Source organism: Bubalus bubalis, chromosome 3 (genome assembly GCF_019923935.1).
Source record: "Bubalus bubalis isolate 160015118507 breed Murrah chromosome 3, NDDB_SH_1, whole genome shotgun sequence".
NCBI classification, from domain to species: domain Eukaryota; kingdom Metazoa; phylum Chordata; class Mammalia; order Artiodactyla; family Bovidae; genus Bubalus; species Bubalus bubalis.
Window position 1 is genome coordinate 100820921 of NC_059159.1, and position 23374 is coordinate 100844294.

A 23374-nucleotide genomic window follows, 5' to 3' on the forward strand; every position below is an offset into this window, starting at 1 on the left:
CTCCTATTAGAGTTGGAATTCTGAAAGCTCATTCTGGTAAAAATCTCAAGAGATAGCTAGAGAGATTAGATTTCCAAAATATCCAGGTATACATAATTTTTCAACTAAGGTGACAGTGCAAAATGTATACCTTTTTATCTTTTGCATTTTTTATATCACACACATAAACACACAGCGCCCCCCGCCCCGCCGCGGTGGGAGGGAGCAGGGCGGGAAAGGGGAAAAGAGAAGAGTTCAAGGCTAGTGTTATGGTTGTAGTTTCAATGTACGATCTCTTTTTAAATACTATCCAGCTCTGTTAGATGCGGAGACCGAAGCTCAGAGGTTGGATAACTTGTTCATGATCCTACAACTATATAAGAACTCTGATCTGCGCATATTGGTTTCCACGAGGTATGACAGGGAGATACCCTAAAATTAACAGACTAACCAACTCTATGAGTTTGGCCTCCCTGTCGGAATCACCTTCCATTTCAGCTGAATCCCCCAGGCACTTCGCCTGTGGCCTCTGGCACCGAGCGCAGGGAGCTCTCGGTCCCTGCACCCACTAGAGATGGAGCAGGAGTAATTGAGGATGGAAGGCTCTGCGAGAAGAGCAGCAGGAGCCCGCGGAGGGCCTGAGGAGGGGGTAGGGAAAGGGGGCGGGGCAGGGCAGACCCTGCCCCGCCCTTCCGTTCACTCCCATTGGCCGTGCGTTCACCGGGCCTATCCCACTGCCCACCCCCAGAACGACGCTTAAAGTGTGCGAAGCAGGTGCTTCGAGAGGAGTAACAAGTTTGCGCGCCTGTCCGGAATCGGCGCGGCACCCATTCATTGCCTCTGAACATCCATCTGTCCCTTCGGTCATCCTTCGGGAAGGGGCTCCAGCCACCTGGGAGCAGCCGCCACCCAGGGGACTACGACCAGAAAAAGAGCAGAAAGCCCGGCCGAGCCTCGCGGGCCCAGGCAGGGGACGGTGACGACCACTATGCAGACGTGCGCCAGGGCCTGGGGGCTGCGTCTGGGTTGCGGAGTCGGGGGCGGCCGCCGCCTGGCTGGAGGAGCTGGCCCCCGGTGGGCGCCGAGGGGTCGTGACAGAAGTAGCGGCGGCGGGGATAGCGGCGGGGCCGGGGCCTCGCGCCTCCTCGAGCGCCTCCTCCCCAGACACGACGACTTCGCTCGGAGACATATCGGCCCCGGGGACAAAGACCAGAAGGAGATGCTACAGGCCCTGGGGCTGGCGGTAAGGACCCCAACCCGGCTCTGCCGTGCCTCACCCCCGCCCCGCCTTCTGCCCTCACGGCCTCCTGGCCCCCACTAGGAGCCCCGCTTCGCCTCGCTTGGGACCTGCACCCTGGTCTGGGGCTCTGGTGTGGAAGCCAGCGCGCGTGCTCAGTCCGCGTTCCCCAGACTTCTCCCAGCAGCTTACTTTCTCCTCCACCAGCTCTTCGCGCCTCAAAATCGTGTATTTTACAACCTAGTTCGGCCCTGCTGATGAGCTCTAACTTTGCAAGAGAAGGACCTCCCAATTTATCCAATTATCTCCGATTGCCCACCGAAATCTAAGCCAGAATGGCCGAATTACTACCCTAATTATTTCCCCCCCCTCCGAGTGATTTTTGGTTTGTTAAAGTTGTCCTTTTTAAGAAGAAACTCTTTTTAAAAATTAGACCATTTAAGTGAAGTCCCCACAAGCCTTTGTATATGCAAAATACAGAGGTGACTTTTAGCTCAGAAGCACTTTCCTCTGCCTTCAGTGTTCACGAGCTTGAATTTTAATTTTAGAGCGTTGATGAACTGATCGAGAAGACCATCCCTGCCAGCATCCGCCTGAAGAGACCCTTGAAAATGGATGACCCTGTCTGTAAGTAACCGGGAGACTCCATTTGCTCTGGCCTGTTTGTCTTCTGTGGTCTCTGAAAGTCCATCTGTGGGTCAGGATTGCTCAGGAGGGAGAATGTTTATTAAGCTAAAACAGCGTTGGGTACCTACCGCACAGGGCGGGAGAGGGTGCAATATATTCGGCTCCCTGGAATAGTTCTCTGTCTCGGCGCTCCGCAAGGAGCCAGCAAACTTCCTGGGGCGGGGCAGGGGTCGGTGTGGGGAAGGCAATGCACCAGCAAGCGCGGAGGCTTCCCAACTCGCCAGGCACCTGTCCAGGTATGATTCTCCCATCCTTTGGCTTGGGAGATGTCCCCACTTCTCTGCAGATCGGGATACTCAGAAGGGAGAAAAGAACTGCCTACAGTCTTGAAATAGGGGAGTGACAAAAATGGGAGACCCAGACATCTGGCCTCCTACCCCAAGGTTATTTACATCACAGTAGCTTCCAATTGTTCCATCTCAGATCCAAATTTTATTATTTATACCCACTGAAGGGCACCATTTAAAGTCTGAATGATTTTTAAGAAATCTTAATTTACCCATAGACTCTCTTAGAATTTTATTTTATATTTAAAAATATTTTAATGGTCTCAAGATTATTTGACATCTATGACTGAGCAAGAATTCACACAACACAGACAAAATTCAAGTGGAGAGGCAGAGCTGAATTTTTTTTTTTTTTAATAAACAGGAAAGTATTCTCCTGGTTTTTAATCATAAAAATGCTATGTCTTCTGAGGTCAAGGGAAGAGAAGACAATTGGTTTGCTTTAGGTCTGGGGACAGAAAAGATATGTGGAAAGTAGGCTTTATTTTGTATTCAAGTATACAACTTGAGTTATGAAGCAGGTCCAGCCCCCAGCTGACTGATGCTATAATTCAGGCTGTGCTGAGGGCTGCTCCCTTTATTGGTTTCAAATCTGAACCATTTCCCCTGATGGAAGGGACCTTGTTCATAGAAGAAAATATGAACTTTTTGTCCGCAATCAGTTCCGCTTGAACTGATTGAGACCTGGGGATGGCTGGAAGCCTTATCTATTTCAACTTTAGGAAATCAGAATCCTGATTCATTGGATGTGTAGTATAGTTATATGTTTTTAAAGCAAGTCATCAGTGAATATTTTAACAAATAAATTTCTTCCTGAGTCTTTCAAAGTCACAAAATGTTTAGGTCAGCCCTTTTACTATATACTCTAAAATGTTCTTTAAGAGCATCAGAGTCTAGGAACCATGTCCAAGTTATCTAGCCTCTTGTAGTGTCATTGCTTGTTTCCAGCTGAATAATTTGAACCTTGGGAGATTCCATTTCTCCCCCTTCCTTTGGAAGCAGACTTCTGATAAGTAATTTATATTTTATGTGTAAACTTTAAACCCAGCTTCTGTGAAGTTTGGGGCTGCTTCGATCTGAGGTGACTCAGAAAATATTGCAGTGGCAGGAGTCTCCCTTGCCCTGGAGTGGATTGGCTCTCCAACAAAGCTTGCTTCTTGGAAGTGAGCTGGGAGTGGGGATAGGGAGGATGGGGGTTCAGAATGCATCAGAAAGGCATCAGTGTTTTACTCTGCAATGGTTACTGAATGTGTTCCACGTGGGGAGAGCAAATTGGTGCAGGTAACCTCTAGTAGAAGCGTTTTCATTTACTAGTGGAGCATAGTGATCCAAACTTGGTTTCACATGAAAGCTGAGTGCCTGTGTTCTACCATAATCAGAGGAATCCTAGACCAAATATATGTTCACCGAGTAGAGAGAAAACTAAGAACTAGTACATGTCTTAAATCCCTCATTGCTGAGTAAAAGAAGATTGTGAGAGCTGTAAGCAGTATGCAGATACTTGGGTTCTTATTCATAACTTTATGATCTCAAACCATTATGTAGTACTTAGCATGTACTGGGCTCTTTTTAAAATGTTTTTCATATATTAATTTAATCCTTATTACAACCCTATGAGGTAACTATCATTATCAACTCTGACTTAAAATGAGCATACCAGTCCTTCCCTAGTGGTCCAATGGTTAAGACTCTGCGCTTCCAATGCAGGGATCTCTGGTCAGGGAACTAGGATCCCACATATGTGTGGCGTGGCCCAAAATAAATACAAAAATCATGGCATACAGAGGGTAAAATTCATGCCCAAGGTCACCACTGGTAATCAGTGGAGGCAGAATTCAGCCCATACAGTGCAGGCCCTGTTCACACTCCAGTCCTCTTCATTGTCCCCTAAAGTAGAAAATCCTTGTCCTGACGCTTCCTCAGTATCCAGTTTACAGGTGTACACAAGCCCAACACACTGGAATCACTCCACCAGCTGCCCTAGTGGAAATGCCACAGTAGGCTGAGAGCCCAGGTCTGAGAACACTCAGGCCCACTGCCAAGGCGAGGGAAGGGGTAACAGAGGTGTAGGGTCAGAGCTGGGTGTTGAAGGATGAGTAGTAATGCTCTGTTGGATGAGGCCAGCGGAGACTGCTGTAGCCAAAGGGAACAGATTGTACAGGACAGAGTGGGCTGACAGTCAGGGAAGCATGGATGGTTCGGCTGTCATGCAGGAGGCTCCCCCTCCCCTTGGACATGTAAGGAAGTGCCTTGAAAGAATGCCTTGATCTCAGTCTTGATCTTCACAGTAAGCCATACTTTAGAGAAACAAACAAAGCTACTTGTTCATCCCATTCAAGTGAACCCCACCCTCCACTGGCATACACAAAGGAAAAAAACTAGGATTTATGTCAATGGAAACATTCGTTTCTCCGGATGGTGCCATTATGAATGATTTTAGATTTCTTTTTATTCCTCTGTTTTTTCTAGATTTTCTACAGTAACTATGTATTTATTTTACAATTAATATAAAACTTAAAATACTTTATGAATCACACCACTCACTTTCAGCTATATGTTTCTCTGTGTAGTATTTTCAGTAAAGTCATCTCAAATGAGCCAGACTGAAGTAGCCCGTAACTTCACAGAAGCAGCAAGGTTTCAAGTTTACAGAAAATTGCACATTGCTTATTATGAGCATGCTTATTAGGAAGAGAGAGGAGACACTAAACCCTTAAATGTTCAAGTTATTCGACCCAAACTGGGCAGCTGAGCTGTCAGAATGAGACTTTTGATGGACTTGTGACAACCTAATGTTCCAAGCAATATTGTTTAGAGTGATTTTAACAAATGGTTACTGGAGGGCAGTGAGCAAAGGGTGCAGTGTTGTGCAATGCAGCTGCAGGTGGCAACTCTGTCACCCAGGTGACCCACTCTTCTGAACTGACCCCAAGGACACCGACAGGGCATCTGTTCTCCTGGCTGTGGACATCAGTTATCTTTCAGCTGGATTAAGTCTGTTGTCAGGTACAGCCTGCAGTCTGTGACAAATCTCTCCTTTGGCCATTTCTGGCTTCTTGAGATCCCAGCATATGCGAATTATTATTTCATCTTTAGGATAATTCCAATGGATTCTTATACAACTGTGGAAATAAACAAAGACCAGCCAAATGAGAAAAGCAAAGGCTGTTTATTCTGAACTTGCTATAGAAGTCAGCCTTTTGTTTTACAGAGGAGTAGGAAGGCCTTCCGGGGCACCCTGGTGGCCTGAACAAGATGTAGGTAGGCCAACAAAAGCAAGTCTTCCATCTAAAGCAGGATTTTCCTTGTGATTGTTTAAGTCTGTTTGTTCAGCTTTGTCTGGTTGGTTCTAGATTGGAAGCAGGCACCAAGATTAGTGAAGTTGTCAGTTATTAATCAAGTCCTGGCTCTTTGGGGCCGATTGCTAGAGAAGTTATTGTTTATTTTCTTCCATTGTCGCTGGAGATAGCAAAAGACAGCTTTATGCAAGTCTAGTCTGTAGCAAGCTGGCTCAAGGGTGGTTTATTGTGGATTAGGGGGTTGGTTTCCTGAGCAGGTTGCTGCAAGTGGCAGGTGAAAATGTTATATATGGTCTGGCCATTGTCTGTATGTTTAGACTCTCATAGTAGTCTGTTGTCCTTATATTTTTGTCATTAATTCTTATGGGGCAGACCCCTACTGATCTGACTGAAAGCTTGTACAGTCAACCTATGGCCTAATTTGTAAGTGTTTATGACCATTTACTATTGGCAAGGCATTTCGAGGATAAATGTATGAATAAACATAATCACTATCTTCAGTGGGCTTACGTCTTACTGTGACTTGAGTTCAAAAGTTAAAATGTCCAAGATGTCATAAGAACTATGAATAAAATGCTGTAAATGTACAGAAATGATGTGAAATTAAATAGAAAAACTGGGATTTCTGAAAGCAGTGTAAAAAGTTGAAATATATCTTTTATAGATATCTCCTATATCTACAGAAACAATGATAATATCTTTATATTGACTATGTATTTTTTTGTGTGTGTGTAAATATGTTACTATAAGAAGGAGAAAACTCAAAAAGGCAGCACCTTCAGTGAGAAAAATAAGATGGCAAAATTCAATGTGCTAGGCATGATTACAGAATATTTGAGTATTATTATAGTCTCATCTTTGATGGCATCTTAACAGAATAAGTACACTGATGATTTGGGGGATTCTGGGATGTTTTTCAACACCACGAAGCAGAATTTCAATTCTCAGGGGACATCCTACAATTTAAATCACTTCTGACACTATCTACCTGCATATAGCATCAGACTTCACATATTAACCCCCTATGACTGCCCCCACTTCAGATGTCAATCACAAGTCAGGATTGTCACCTGTGCTTCTGACCTGTTGTGCTCAGTCCCTCAGTTATGTCCACCTCTTTGCAACCCCATCAACTGTAGCTCACCGGCTCCTCTGTTCATGGAATTTTCCAGGCAAGAATATTGGAGCAGGTCACCATTTCCTCCTCCAGGGGATCTTCCTGACCCAGGGATTGAATGAGTCTCTTGCGTCTCCTGCATTGACAGGCAGATTCTTTACCACTGCAGCACTGACTAATGAGCTATAAGTTGGATCCCTTCCTCTGGTTCAATTAATTTGCTAGAGTGGCTCACACAATACACAGAAATGTTTCCTTATGTTTATCAGTTTATTAAAAGGATGTTATAAGAGATACAGGTGAACACCTAAATGAAGAGATTACATAGGATAGACAAAAGGAGCAGGGGGTGGCTGAGATGGTTAGATAGCATCACCAATTCAATAAACATGAATCTGAGCAAACTCCAGGAGAGAGTGAAGGACAGGGCAGCCTGGCATGCTGCAGTCTGTGGGGTTGGACATGACTTAGAGACTAAACTACAACAACATAGGGTGGGGTCTAAAAGGGTCCCAAGCACAGGAGCTTTAGTCCCCATGGGTCTGGGGTGCATCCCTTTCCCAGCACAGGAATGTAGTAGCCATTCTAGAAGCTCATCAAATCTGTTGTTTTTATAGAGCTTACTCTTCAGCCCCTCTGCCCTTCCCACTTCTAGAGGTCAATGGGTGGCCCTGAGAGTTCCACCTTTCTAATCACTTGGCCTTTCTGCTGACCAGTCCCGTCCTGAGGCTACTTAGGGACCCCACCCTCATCTATGACACCACCCTTATAGCAGAAAGTGAAGAACTAAAGAGCCTCTTCATGAAAGTAAAAAAGGAGAGTAAAAAGTTGGCTTAAAGCTCAACATTCACAAAACTAAGATCATGGCATCCAGTCCCATCACTTCATGGCAAACAATGGAAACAGTGAGAGACTTTACTTTTGGGGCTCCAAAATCACTGCAGATGGTGACTGCAGCCATGAAATTAAAAGATGTTTGTTCCTTGGAAGAAAAGCTGTGACCAACCTAGATAGCGTATTAAAAAGCAGAGATATTTCTTTGCCAACCAAGGTCCATCTAGTCAAAGCTTTGGTTTTTCCAGTAGTCATGTATGGATGTGAGAATTGGACTCGAAAGCTGAGCACCGAAGAATTGATGTTTTTGAACTGTAGTGTTAGAGAAGACTCTTGAGAGTCCCTTGGACTGCAAGGAGATCCAACCAGTCCATCCTAAAGGAAATCAGTCCTGGATGTTCATTGGAAGGACTGATACTGAAGCTGAAACTCCAATACTTTGGCCACCTGATGTGAAGAACTGACTCATTTGAAAAGACTCTGATGCTGAGAAAGATTGAAGGTGGGAGGAGAAGGGGATGACAGAGGATGAGATGTTTGGATGGCATCATCAACTCGATGGACATGAGTTTTAGCAAGCTCTGGGTGTTGGTGATGGACTGGGAAGCCTGGCGAGCTGCAGTCCATGGGGTTGCAAAGAGTCGGACACAACTGAGAGACTGAACTGAACTGAACCTCATCTATTAGCAGATACTCAGGTATGCTCAGAAGGGCTTGTTATGAATAACACAAGGTACTCCTGTCACTCAGGAAATACCAAACACAAAGACTAGTGATACTTTTTATTATATCAGATAATGTCAGACAAATATGTATGTGGTGGTGTGTCCCAATAGAAGTGGAAAAATGAAAATATTTAAAAGATGAATTCTAAAATAAATTATAATCAGTGTTTTTCCCTTCCTTTTGAAATTAGAACACCAAGTGAGAAATCTCACTCTTTGTAAAGTATCATTTTAAGCATTAACATGTTTTGGACTATCAACCTAAATAAAGAGGTAAACTGAATAAAGAACCTAAATAAAGAGGTCAGCAAGCTCAAATTACCAGAAATTTGAGTTTATTTGGGAGTAGCAGAGGAATTACAGTTTGGGAGACACATGCTGTAGAAGCTGCAAAGTTAGTTGAAGGTCTAGGGCAGATTGTGTTTGTGGGCAGGGAGCACAAAGAGAGGGCCATCCAGCTGGAACCCAGACAGTAAGTTTGTTGGCTTGATTATGGAGAGATTTTTGGTGGATGTTCATTGGTCTGAAGATAAGTCCCAGCCTTCTAGAAATTGGGTATTTACAGGAAATCAGTCTCTCATTTCTCAAGTTCCATTCTTCCGAGGGAGCAGGTATGAGATTCTCCATTTTCATATCCTTAGATTCCATTTTGGATTGGAATCCTTTCACAGGACTTTCTTATTTTTTGACATACAAAGATACAAACATGCTGACATAAGGTGACGAGGCACCAAATAGGTCATGTGATTGAGACAAATAACTTAAAATATAAAACAGCTTTTCCCACTTCATCTTGGTAAAGGATCATGGAATTCATCCAGCATCATCAAAGATTTTATATAAATGAAATTCTTTAACAATATTTTAAAGTATTGTCTCTTCTTTGGAAAAGTTGCTCTATTTCTTATCTCTTGCTTTATAAGAAATTACTACAAAACACTGGCTTAAAACAACAACAAACATTTATTATCCTCAGAGATTCTGAGGTCAGGAATCCAGAAGCAACTAAACCAGCGGGTTCTGGCTCTGAGTCACTCATGAGGTTGTGGTCCCACACTGGTGGATGCTCAACCAGAGCTATAGGAACCAGTTCCAAGATGGCTCATTCACATGGCTGGCAAGTTGGTGCTGGCTGTCAGTGGGAGGCCCTGGTGCCTCCTCACACAGTTCAGTCCACATTCTGCTTGAGTGAGTGTCTTCACAGCATGGCAACTGGATTCATGCAGAGCCAGTGATTCAAGAGAGAAGGAAAGCCAGGCAGAAACTATCCTTTTTATAACCTTGTCTTGAAAGTCCTAGAGTATCATTTATATCATATTCTGTTCATTAGAGTGAGTCGTTAAGATTGGTCCAAATTCAAGGGAAGGGGAATTAGTTTCCACCTTTTGAAGGGAGAAGTGTAAACAAGATTATAGACATAATTTTTAAAAATAGACATTCCTTTTCAGAGCAGTTTTAGGTTCACAGCAACATTGAGCAGAAAGTACAGAGAGGTCCTGTTTAGCCCTTGCCTCCACATATGCAGAGACTCCATTGTCAACATCTTCCACCAGAATGGTACGTTTGTTATAACCAGTGAACCTACAGAGACACATCGTCATCACCCAGAGTCTATAGTTCATGTTAGGGTTCCCTCTTGGTGTTGTACATTTTGTGAAATTGAGCAAATGTATACTGACATGTAGCCACCGTTATAGTTAGCATAAAGGGTTTTTCAGTGCCCTAAAAATCTTCTGCAAACATATTTTTTAAACTACCACATTCATCTAAGTTAGCATATACTTAGTATTATAAATGATAATGAATCTTGCCTAACTTTAAAAAAATATTCAGTGCTATAAAAATGAAGTCAATTATACCATGTTTTAAATATGGCATTACTCTTGAGGACTGTTAAAGTACATAGGGCCATTTGCTCATACCCTAAATCTCCCAGCCTAGTCCCCTTTGTTACTATTGGGTTATAAGCTACTGTCCCCAAATCTACATCTATGACCCTCTCCATCTACTTTCATTCCTCATTTATTGAGAAACTTCAATAGAAAATAAGATACTGCTCAGGCACTGAGAATGCAAGAGTCAGGAGGTAAAGGGTGATAAAGATATGATCCCTGACTGTAGGTTCAGATACTGAATAGCTCCTCAGTTCTACAAATAGGGTGAATGCTTGGGTTGAGGTTATGGCATGAACAGAAGGGTGGAAGTGTGGACATGCATGGTGAGTAAACTATGTATAGAATATTGAGCTGCCGAGACGTATAGAAAGCAAGGTATGGTGGGCCCAAAGCTGTGATAAAGGATTTGTTTTCCTGTACATAATGGGGAGACATTGACAGTTATGACAGAAGGAAGTATACATTCAAATTATGTTTGGCTGAGTGCCTCTGAGATACAGGCAAGGAGACCAACTGGGAGCTTATTGGAGAGGTTAGAGGTGAAATTTAAAATGTGCGTTAGTTCAGGTCTACCAGGAAGCAGTCGCTACAAGGATATTAGATATGCAAAAGTGGGAGCAGGGGAAGACTGGGGAGCTTTTAGATTGTGATGCAGGTCTGACTCGGGTGGAGAAGAGGGATGAAAGGAGAAATGGGTAAGAAGAATCAGAGACTGCAACACAGATCTAAAAAATTTTGGTCAGTCTGCGTGGAGTCCTTGAGCCAAAGTCATCCACCAGAGGAGTCCCACATCTTTACAGAAGTGGGCCTGCATTCGTTCTACTGGGCTTAGTAAGTGGCTGGGAGTAGCCTGGGAAGTATGCTTTGGTACAAACATGGTGGTTGGCCCAGAGGGGCAGCAGGTTGGACTGCAGGTCAGTTTCTAGGCTGTGTCTTGGGGTGATGGTGATATTAACAGCATGAACAGGGAGAAGAGGAGGGTCCTGGAGGAAGAAGAGACTGTGAGTCTTGTTTGAGCAGAATTGAATTTGAGGTGTTGGTGGAATATGCATTTGAAGAAGCTGAAGCAGTAGTTGAAAATACAAGTCTAGAGCTCAAGAGAGAGACTAGAATTGGAGTTACAGATTTAGTGACTCTTCTGAATGAATTAACGAGAGTGAGCAAGATTTCCTAGTGATGGAGTATTGGGAAGAAAGTAGAAGCCAGGACATGGGGGAATAAAGCATGGAAACGGATGGATTGCAGAGTAGCCTGAGATGAAGTAATCCAAGAGGCCAAAGGATAAATCTTAAGTTAGGGCTTGTGGACTTAGTGTCAAATTCTGAACTTTTCTTAGGGATCAGAGAGAGGAAAGTCTACCTGATGACGTTAGAACACTCTGTGGTGGGAGGAGTTTAGGGGCTGCCTGTCTAATGATCTGAGTGAGAGACAGAAAGGGTGAGACTACGTATTAGAAAAGTGAGAAAGTGACCATCTGGGTAGTGAGGAGCCTAGATCACCTTGCATGGAAAACCTGCTGAGATTCTTTATGAGTTTTTTTTTTTTACTGTGTTGGTTCTTAGTTGCTGTGCATGGGCTTTCTCTAATTGCAGAGGGAGGGGTCTACTCTAGTTGTGGTGCGTGGGCTTCTCATTGTGAGGGCTTCTCATTGTGGAGCACAGGCTCTAGGCACATGGGCTTCAGTAGCTGCAGCATGCAGGCTCAGTATTTGTGGCTTGCTGTCTCGAGGGCACGTGGGCTTCAGTAGTTGCAGCCCTTGGGCTCCTTAGTTGTGGCTCGAGGGCCCTAGAGCATGCAGGCTTCAGTAGTTGTGGCACACTGGCATGGTTCCTCTGCAGCATGTAGGGTCATCCCGTACCAGGGATGAAACCCCTGTCCCCTGCATTAGCAGGTGGCTTCTTATCCATTGCGCCACCAAGGAAGTTCCCTGCTAAGATTTGATGCCTTGAATCTATAAAGTTTGCGAGGGTCCCCTTACCCAACATCATTTAGTGACAGGGGAGCAGAAACAGAAATGGGATGTCTGAGTTTAGCTGAGGTGGAGGATTGGTGAAGTCAAGTGGCCAAGGACTTCAAGGCCCGCACAGGCTGGGAGCTGGGAGGCACACTGGGGTGGAAGGTCAGTGACCACCTTATGGGAATGAGAGTGGGGGCCTGACTGCTAACCTGAGTCAACTCAGAGCCCTAAGGGGGCTGGTCAACAGTGAGGTTGTGAGCTGCTTGTCGGAGGGTAGGTGCTGTGGCTTCTATTCTTTATGTCCTCTTTTCCCCCCACCAAATGACACTGTGCTTTGCTTTTAGAAATCTTAGATCTGGTTTTGACAACTGTGGTTTATTTTACTTGTTAAACATGCAGTATTTTAATACAAATGCAAACTGGGGATTTACTTTGTAAGGATTCTCAATGTCTATATCATCAATATACTAACTGATTAAACAATAAGGAAAGAAAATTTTGGAAAATATGAAATTATTGCAGTCACTGCATTATTTCACAGAATTTGCTTCATAGCTGCAAGTTTCTATTTAGAAATGTTTTTCTGAAGCTTGTGCCTTTAGGGATGTGAGAACAATTTGCACATTGATTTGTCTTCGTGGATTCTGTAATGCATGACTTATTGTGAATATTGAGCTAATTATGTGTGGGGGTTTAGGTGAATTTTCATTCACTTGCATTTTCTGAGCACCTACTATGTGCCTAGCAAACCATTATGCCCCTGCCCACAAAGAGGTTATAATTTAGTTGGTGAGATTCTGGGGTGGATTACAAATTTTTCCATATGCCTGTACTCTTTGTGTATCTCCTGGGTGAGAAAGTAGAACTGTAGGGACAAAGAGCCATCAGAAATGCGGATTGGACATGCCTTGGCTCCTCTAAGCTGGAAGTACCTGACAGAGGGTTCTAATTCCTGAGGGCCATGACGGGCTAGGTGAGGTTGGGTGTTAATTGGCTGAGCAAGAAGATGGGAAAGAGCCTGGCAGGATTGGAGATGGGGCATCAGGCCTGTGTGGTGCTGCCCAGACCACGTCCTGATACGTGGGATGGGCTCCCTCCTGCCAGTCCTGCAGAGTTTCAGTTTAAAGAGTTTCCATGTCCTTCTGCAGCCCACTCCAGTATTCTTGCCTGGGAAATCCCATTGACAGAGGAGCCTGGCAGGCTACAGTCCATGGAGTCGCAAAAGAGTTGGACACAACTTAGCGACTGAACAACAGCAAAATTCTGCATTGTACAGAGCTTATGGTTTGGTTTACCTTCCTGGACTGAACAGATTCTATGATTCAACAGACTGTGGTTGGGCAATTTCTTTGCCTGGGAAAGAAACTTGACAGATAAGAGGGAGTAGGGTTTATGGGCTGAGTAAGTGGGGTTAAGCCTGGCTTAACCCCACTTATTTATGGAGGAGGGAGAAAGGCTGCACATGGGGACGGAATTAGAGGGCAAATTCTGGCTTCCACTTAGGAAATCAGAAAATCTTGATATATGCTATCATCCATGGTTTGTTTATGTTGAATTGAGAGCCCCTGACCCCACCCCATGGTTCCTGAGCAGCTTTGAATCCAGGGATCTACAAGTTGGCAAGAAAAATGCTAAGTCAGTCTCTGTCCTCACATTCTAGCCCCAGCTTTTCCCTGTAGCCTCTGGCAGAAAAAGGCCTTTCTGGGCAAATTCAAATATGAGTTTGTTGGTTTTCAATCCTGCTGATTTCCTTGGAGTCCTTTTCTGAGCATCTTGCCAAGCACATGAAGGGCAGGGCGTGGGAGGATGGCTCTTGCTGGTTGAGTGGCTGCTCCAGTCTGGGTGCTGCTGGGCTGCATGGAAAATGCTCTGAGGACAGCCAGCCACTGCGGGGACTGTAGGTATCTTCACCAATGTATTTCACAAGGAGGATTTTGTTCTGTGCATAACATTTTAATTTAAAAATTTTGAATAATAACACAGGCAAATTGTCTTGAACTCAAAAGCGTGATAAGATACACAGAAAAAAGCAAGAAGCCTTCTCATTTATCAGTTTCTTAAGAATCATCCCAGAGCTATTCTGTTAACATATAATATGCATATACATTAATTTTTTAATATAAATGGTAGAATTATATATACTCTGTAATAACTTAGGCATGTTATTTTTAGATTGTCTAAAAAGCAAAAGAAAGCATTTTCCCATATAATTGTGGCAAAAACAATCATCATATTGAGTGTTTGGGGAATGGGTTAAGAATGGGGAATAATGTGTATGTATTTGCATTTGTGTGTGTGTTGGAGTGTAACAGGTATCTTGACCCATATAGCCTACCTGCTCAACATTTTCCCAGTTTTTGTCAAAGTTCACATATGTGGGAAATTAAAACATAGACCTAGCAATTTAACAGCTAAATCAGCTTATTTTCTATCAGAAAGTATATTTGTAGTAGTGGTTGGTACAAAGTTCTCCTTGATATTTTAGGTGCAAGTGACAAAGGAAAGGCTCTTTTGTGGCATTATGGAAGGAGGAAGCATTCGTTCTGAATTCTGAGAAGCAGGAACAGTGAGAGACCCACCTGCAGATTCTTGGGGAGTAGTACCCAGGTCACTGAACTCTGTTCCTGGTACAGAAGGACCAGGGCATTATGCAATGTGCTGAGGTAGAGGAGTAAACAAGGTCAGAAGCAGGCATTTATTCCGCAAGAAAAGAACTTACTGTTCAGATCGCTGAAGGATTGAGGCCTTTCATGGCTGGGAAGGCACAGGACTGGCTGCTCTATGAGGCCCTAGGCAGGCATCGGGGTGTCTCTACATGGTTTTGTATTTTTTTATTGGAGTATAGTTGGTTTACAAAGTTGTGTTAGTTTCTGGTGTACAGCAAAGTAATTCAGATACATTTATATGTGTATATGTATGAATTATATTGTTTTTCATATATTTTTCCATTATGGTTTATTATAGGCTATTGAATATAGTTCCCTATGTTAAACAGTAAGACCTTGTCGTTTATCCATTGATGTGTTTTTTAATGGATATTCCCTTCCTCATTCTGTCTCATTTCCTCCCTGGTTTGTTTCATTGTCCTTCACATTCAGGAATATGGTTACTGGAATTGGGCATGTTTACAGGAGGAAGCTGTTTTTGTCAAGTTGGAAGGACAAGAGTGAGAAATGTGCGCTGTTGTGGGGTTCACTCTGGGGGGAAGTTGATCTTGCTTCCTCTCCTCTTTGTCCACACAGCTTTCCTTGGGCTGTGCTGTCCAGCATTTGTATGACACAACTGCCTTTTAAAAATGCTTGTCTTACTATATGGGGGGAGAAAGCTGCCACTTCGGAATGAAGCATCCCACGCTGTTTTCTCTAGAAAGGAATTCATTTCCAAGGAAGAAAGGAATGTATGTAATCTGTTGTGAAGTACAATGGGGTACGTTGCATGGTTAGGATTGGGGCTTTTATTTAGACCAATCATGACCCCGAACTTGCTCTTAGAGACTGTTTCTGCTATGTTCCATTTCAGACAGGTTCAGCAGTAGACCTCTGATAGTGGACTTTCCCTTTTTCTCCCCTTTTCTCCATGCCTGTTGAATCTTGGCATCACTTAACATATTAACTCAAACCCTGGGATCCTAAATGCACTCACTGGGTTGGCTCTTGTGCTGATTGGACCAAAGTAAGATTTCATTAATAGGTATGAGAAATGGTGACCAGCTAACAAACATTAGAAATAATTCAGACACTCACTAAGTTGTGTGTTTGGGAAGTGTTTTTTATTAAATGTGAATGGTAAAGTCTGAGGTCTAAATTTTTTAGATAAAATTGATTTTTATTGAAATACATTTGATTTACAATGTATACAGTAAAGTGATTCAATTATATACAATACATATTAATGAATTCTTTTCCATTATAGATTATTAGAAGACACTGAATATAGTTCCCTGTGCTATACAGTAGGTCCCTATTGTTCATCTATTTTATATATAGGAGTGTATATCTATTAATCCCCAATTCCCAATTTATCCCTCCTTTCCCTTTTCCTTTTGGTAACTGAAAGTTTGTTTTCTGTGTCTGTGAGTCTATTTCTCTTCTGTAAATAAGTTCATTTGTATCATTTTTTAAACCACACATATAAGTGGTATCATATAGTATTTGTCTTTCTCTTTCTGATTTAGTATGTTAATCTCTAGGTGAGGTCTTGATTTTATCATAGTAAGAAGCAGCTTAACTCTTCAAGTCACAGACTGTCTTGGCTTCTATCTGGTCATGATGAGCAATGGATGAGTGAATGGTAGAGTTTTCTCAGACCATATAACTTTCAGAAGCATGACCAAGTACTTGCCCTACTCTTGGTGGTTCACCAGTTTCCATTAGCTCGATGTACCAAGACTAATCATTCTATCAACTCACTGTGTTCCCAGTAGAATGTAAAATTGATCATCAAGACCAGGCTATGATGAGGACCAATCAAGAATACAATTGTCCCTCAGTATCCAGGAGGGATTGGTTTCTGCCCCCGCCCCCCACACCTCCCACCCCTAACGGATACCAAAACTGTTAGATGCTCAAGTCCCTTATATAAAATGGTGCAGTATTTGCATATAGCCTACACACAACCTCCCCATATACTGTAAATCATCCCTATGCTATGCTATGCTAAGTCACTTCAGTCGTGTCCGACTCTGTGTGACCCCATAGACAGCAGCCCACCAGGCTTCCCCGTCCCTGGGATTCTCCAGGCAAGAACACTGGAGTGGGTTGCCATTTCCTTCTCCAATGCATGAAAGTGAAAAGAGAAAGTTAAGTCGCTCAGTCGTGTCCGACTCTTAGCGACCCCATGGACTGCAGCCTACCAGGCTCCTCCATCCATGGGATTTTCCAGGCAAGAGTACTGGAGTGGGGTGCCATTGCCTTCTCCGAAATCATCCCTAGATTACTTATAATACCTAACACAATGTAAATAGCAAAGAGAGATAAGAAAATTTTCTCAGGGATCAATGCAAAGAAATAGAGGCAAATAATAGAATGGGAAAGACTAGAGATTTATTCAAGAAAATCAGAGATACCAAGGGAACATTTCATGCAAAGACAGGCACAATAAAGGACAGAAATGGTATGGACCTAACAGAAGCAGAAGATATTAAGAACAGGTGGCAAGAATGCACAGAAGAAATACACAAAAAAGATCTTCATGACCCAGATAACCAAAATGGTGTGATCACTCACGTAGAGCCAGACATCCTGGAATGTGAAGTCAAGTGGGCCTTAGGAAGCATTACTACAAACAAGGATAGTTGGAGGTGATGGAATTCCAGCTGAGCTGTTTCAAATTCTAAAATATCATGCTGTTAAAGTGCTGCTCTCAATATGCCAGCAAATTTGGAAAACTCCACAGTGGCCACAGGACTGGAAAAAGTCAGTTTTCATTCTAATCCCAAAGAAACGCAATGCCAAAGAATGTTCGAACGACCACACAATTGCACTCATTTCACATGCTAGCAAAGTAATGCTCAAAATTCTCCAAGCCAGGCTTCAATAGTATGTGAACCGTGAACTTCCAGATGTTCCAGCTGGATTTAGAAAAGGCAGAGGAACCAAAGATCAAATTGCCAACATCCGTTGGATCATTTAAAAAGCAAGAGAGTTCAAAAAAACATCTACTTCTGCTTTATTGACTATGCCAAAGCCTTTGACTGTGTAGATCACAACAAACTGGAAAATTCTTAGAGATGGAAATCCCGGACCACCTGACCTGCCTCCTGAGAAATCTGTATGCAAGTCAAGAAGCAACAGTTAGAACCGGACATGGAACAATGGACTGGTTCAAAATTGGGAAGAGTATATCAAGGCTGTGTACTGTCTCCCTGCTTGTTTAACTTAAATGCAGAGTACATTAAGTGAAATGCTGAGCTAGATGAAGCTCAAGCTGGAATCAAGATTTCTGGGAGAAATATCAATAACCTCCGAAACACAGATGACACCACCCTTATGGCAGGTGGTGTCTTTCTTATGGCAGAAAATGAAGAAGAACTAAAGAGCCTCGTGATGAAAGTGAAAGAAGAGAGTGAAAAAGCTGGGCTTAAAACTCAACATTCAAAAAACTAAGATCATGGCACTCGGTCCCATCACTTCATGGCAAATAGATGGGGAAACAGTGGCGACAGTGAGAGACTGTATTTTCTTGGGCGCCAAAATCACTGCAGATGGTGACTGCAGCCATGAAATCAAAAGACACTTTCTCCTTGGTAGAAAAGCTATGACAAACCTAGACAGCATATTAAGAAACAGAGACATTACTTTGCTGACAAAGGTCCATCTAGTCAAAGCTATGGTTTTTCCAGTAGTCATGTATGGATGTGAGAATTGGACTATAAAGAAAGCTGAGCACCCAAGAATTGATCCTTTTGAACTGTGGTGTTGGAGAAGACTCTTGAGAGTCCCTTAGACTGCAAGGAAATCAAACCAGTCAATCCTGAAGGAAATCAGTACTGGGTATTCATTGGGAGGACTGATGCTAAAGCTGAAGCTCCAATATTTGGGACTGATTCACTGGAAAAGCCCCTAATGCTGGAAAAGATTGAAGGCAGAAGGAGAAGGGGATGACAGAGGATGAAATGGTTGGATGGCATCACCCACTCAATGGATATGAGTTTGAGCAAGCTCTGGGTGTTGGTTTTGGACAGGAAAGCCTGGTGTGCTGTGGTCCATGCAGTCAGCAGAGTTGGACATGACTGAGAGACTGAACTGAACTGAACTACATACAACAGCCCCATATACTTAATCATCCCTAGATTACTTATAATACCTAATACAATGTAAATGGTATATAAATAGCTTTAATTACAATGTGAATGCTATCTAAATAGTTGTAAGTATGATGTAAATGATATGTAAATAGCTGCCAACACATGACAAAATCAAATTTTGCTTTTTGGAACTTCCTGAAAAGTCTTTTTTCTGAATGTTTTTGATTCTTGGTTGAACTCCACAAATTCGGAAGCTGTGGATCCTGGAGGGCCTGCTATCTTCACATTAGCCCCAAGCTAGGTGGGGGCAGAGCCCACAGGAGCTTGGAAAGTTTGATCCTGTAGCGATTAGAGTATGTCTGTTACAGGATTAAAAACTTGTATGTCTCAAGTTTGAACATATTTATGCTTCTAACTCTTATCTATAATGAATTATTTTGCTCTTCTTGTATGCTAATTGGCCTCTACATTTTTTCAAGTGTTTTATCCAGGTGTGTAAGATGTTGGCAACTGTGAGTGGTGCTGATATGTATCTGGAGGCCCTGAACTGATGTAGGATGTGGCAGTGGGTCCCTGGCTAGTGTAGGGAGTGGTGAAGGCATATGTGCAGGATGGGACGATGGAAATAGGAGGCTGTAAGAGGCAGGAGGCTGCAGAATCAATGGACAAGAAAGGCACTGTGCTGCCACTGAGGTTCTTTTACTGGACACATGAGCTTGCACTAACATCTTCAGCCCTGCTGGGAGGTAGGAGAGAATGTGGTTTTTTTGCAAAAGGAAAAGTCAGATTCCTCCACCATTCTAGTTGAGAGTTTAGGGTCTCCAGATAAACATCAGCATCTCTCTTAGCAGCCCCTAATGTTTTATGTACTTGTCTAGGTTCTAGGGAGAGGATACAGTTTAACTTACAACACTCCCTGGCCCATCTCCCTCCTGGACTATTGTGCTGGCTTCTTACTATCTCTCCCTATTTTCAGAGTCTCCCCTCTGACCCATCCACACTACCAGTAGAATCATCTTCTATTATGTGGGGGAAAATTATATTATTCAATACTCTTTGTCACTCAAAGGTTAAACTCTTGATTTGACAAAGTCCTTCAAAGATTGCTCTCATTTGAGAGCTGGACCTTTTGTCCTCCTGGCATAATATGGAACAGGGACCTGTCCTCCTTGCACAGGATCTTAATTGAAGCTGGTCTTGCTGAGTTGTGTGTCTGCCAGGCACTGCTAATTAATCTCCCTTCCTACTGGGCTTCTCAATCACCGTACCCTAAGAAGACTTTGGAAAGTGATTTCATTTCTTGCATGATTATTCCTAAGGATACTGTACTTGGGTATCTCCTCAGATACTGTTTTATTGTACATTCGATTTTATGTCCTAAACTTTCAGTGGAAGAAGGCAAGATTGTCCATTATAAGGCAATTGTGTTATATTTACTCATGAAATTGATACTTACAAACTGATACTTCTCTCTTTTGTTAGCCTAGTCTGACAAACTGACACATCTCTCTTGAATTTATTTACTGTGAAAACAAATGGGATGGGAGGGCATTTCCAAGGGTGAAAATGTTTTCATTGAGGATAAAGGAGGATTAATGAGAATAATACTCACTTAGAGTTCAGTAGAATTAAAACATTGGGAAGCATTTTCCTAGCCAGTTTGCTATCTTAGATGGCTGTGCCTAGATTTGTAACAATAAAATCAATAAATCCCAAGATTCAGTGACTGAGTCCCTAAGATCTTAAAGCAGGTAGACATTTGCCTAAGTAGCTAAATCTCACTTAAACTTTAGTAGCTATATGCGTATGATCTAACTATATGCAGAGGGGCAGAGAAAGAAGCATGTAGGTCATCTGTATCTAGAAAGTAGCTTTCAGTATAAGTGCTATAAATGTAGGAGATCTCAGTCTGGCCCATTGGGGAAAGTGTTGAAGTTGGAGTTCAACTCAGTAGTTAATTTAAAGCTGCATAGCCTTAGGTGAGTGATCCTCTTCAAGCCTCAGTTTCCAGAGCTACGTGGAAGACATTTGGTACAATTCCTGGCAAAGAGTAAGTGCTTAAAATGTCAGGTGCCAATTATTATTTTGTTATTATATGAATGACCCAAAACAGGGTCTGGCCTGCATCTGAGAACTTTTATAATTACTCCTTAATTACCTTAGTGCCTTAATGAAAATGCTGGTTAAAACTGCATGTGGTTCTTTTATTATAATTGATATTTTCTTGGTTGAGTGAAGGGTCTTTTATAAGTTATAGCTATAAGTGATCAGCTACTTAAAAAAGATCCTTCATATGTGTTATTTAAGACCTACCAACTATTGGCATAAGGCAACTTAAAAGGGTAAATACTATTTACTAAGAGCAGATATTTTATTTAGTGTAAATAAAACATGTGAAGGGAGCAGAAAAAACCTGGAATAAGACAAGTGTTAAAAATTGAGAAATTCTGTCAAACAACACCAAAAAAAAGAAGAGCCACAAAAAATTGTGAAGAGTAACTGAGGGCTTTATGGCAATTTTTTTTTTTTTTTTTTTTTTTTTCAGATTTCTGCATCTAGTTCTTAGTGTTGCTAAGAAGATGATTCTTATATTTTCCATATAGCTGTTCTCATGTCAATATTGAAAAAAATTAGGGCTTTACACTATACCTAGAGCTCTCTTTGAGATATTTTCTCTCTGTAACATTTCTTTCTTTCCCACAATCAGGTGAAAATGAAATCCTTGCAACTCTGCATGCCATTTCCAACAAGAATCAGATCTGGAGATCATATATTGGCATGGGCTATTATAACTGCTCAGTACCACAGACAATTTTGCGGAACTTACTGGAGAACTCAGGATGGTAATGTATTTCTTGATGAGAAACACAAGTGCCGTGATTTGATTTGCATGACTCTTCTGTGCCCCAGCTTCCTCCCACTCCCCGTCAAAGTCCCAGAACTTGCCATTGTGTGTTGCTCAGGGCACAGGCTAGACTGGGTGGGAAGCACAGTATCTCTTTGTCTTTTGTCTGCTTTTGCATAAGCACACAGGTAGTGCTGGTTGGTGAGGACATTTGTCCTAGATACAGTGATTCACGTACCATCATTAGAGGAGCCAGATCTGGCCTAATCACTCCTGCATTGCTGTTAGTTTCAGTATGGTTCATTTCTTTATTAATAGGAGAGCAGGAATAAATTGTCAAAGAACTAGTGTTCTTGCTAAGTGTGTGTGTGTGCACGTGTGTGTATATACGTGTATGTGTGTGTGTGTGCGCACACGCACTCATGCACACACGGAAGTATTTGTATTGCTGAGGGCTTCGTTTCCACTAGGGTATTGGTAAAAGTTTGCATGGTAAGTTTGATTTCAAAAGCAAATGGCCTGTCTCCTCTTCCTTACAAAACAAGCCTCAAGAGTACATGAATGGACTGCACATTCTAGCCGTCTGAATACTGGCCAGCAGTCTCGGCTCTTGGTGGCCGAACAGAACATTGACCATATTGCTTCCTGGCTGTGAGCGGATGTGTTCATTTACTTTAGAGCCACCAGAGTTTTGAGAGGTGGACAGTGCTGTTTGCTTTTCAGTCCTGGTTTTGGGGTGATTTTAAGTATTGTTCCTTTGTATTCTCCGAAAGCTGATCTGAACCAGAGGGTGATACCGGCCCTCGCCAGCCAGGACAGGGCGGGCTGTGCACATGAGGGTGGGTAGACTTCACATTATCACCCTTGTGAATGGTTGTCATAGAGATGGAACCAACAAATTCCGCTGACGTGAGGTGAAAATGAATGAGTAACATAGCCTCCAGAGAATACAAACATTTGGGCTCTTACAAGAAAATTTACATTAGGCCTAGATTATACTTCATGGGATCTACTTTTGAAATTTTCAACTGCTGATAATATCAGTTAACTAATATCAAAACATTTACATTTTCTTTGTGACTGTTTCTGTTTTGTGTAATGTTGGCACTGGAGTTGAATGAAAGAATCTCATGAATGTTTGTCCTACTGCAATCCCCCCCCACCTCCATTTTTTTTTTGGTCACAATCATAAAGAATACTGATTATTTTGGAATAAATGTTAATGCCATGTTGAATGTATCAAGCATCCTTTTTAAACAGGACAGAATGCCTTCTTGGATCTGCAGATATTTTTTGTTTTTTAATATTCAGATACATCTAGGAACAGAAACCAATTGAGTTAAAATCAGTTGGAACATAGAAATTGTAGATCACAGACATTTTCTTGATCACTGGTTGCCTGAGGCAACTAAACCCTTCAATGTAGGATGGCAGGTCCTGTGCTAGCATTTTTCTCCTGAAATGAAGGTTTATTTAGTGTCTCCAGGCTTGAGACTCACCCATCTGAGTTCATTAATAAATGATTTTTAAGACTATTTATGCCTGTTTAGTAGTGTTAAAAAAAAGTGTGGACAATAAAAGAAGTTTACAAGTAAAAGTAGTAAGATCATATAATCATCATCTTTGCAAGAAAATAATTTTAAAGCTTTCAGCTTTTAGCAGTGCTAATTAGCATCAGCCTAAGCTTAGACTTAGAGCAAGGAGAAAAAGGCTGAGCAAGGGAAGGGAAACATTAAATCCCAAAGTCTGTTAGCCAAGGGAGATCAC

General features: G+C 42.4%; 1 protein-coding gene across 3 annotated transcripts in view; it reads left to right on the forward strand.

Annotated features, from left to right (window-relative positions):
* The first annotated feature begins 771 nt into the window (after nt 1-771).
* Nucleotides 772-23374, forward strand: part of GLDC (glycine decarboxylase) — an 88582-nt gene continuing 65979 nt past the window's right edge. Inside the window, exons 1-3 of one of the 3 annotated variants that reach the window (XM_044939901.2) lie at nt 772-1222; nt 1765-1843; nt 21470-21605. In XM_044939901.2, coding sequence (XP_044795836.2) covers nt 968-1222; nt 1765-1843; nt 21470-21605 — 470 coding nt within the window. In that variant the 5' untranslated portion in view covers nt 772-967. The remainder of the gene's footprint in view (nt 1223-1764; nt 1844-21469; nt 21606-23374) is intronic. The other 2 variants (XM_025281541.3, XM_006076448.4) reach the window with 2 other exon arrangements.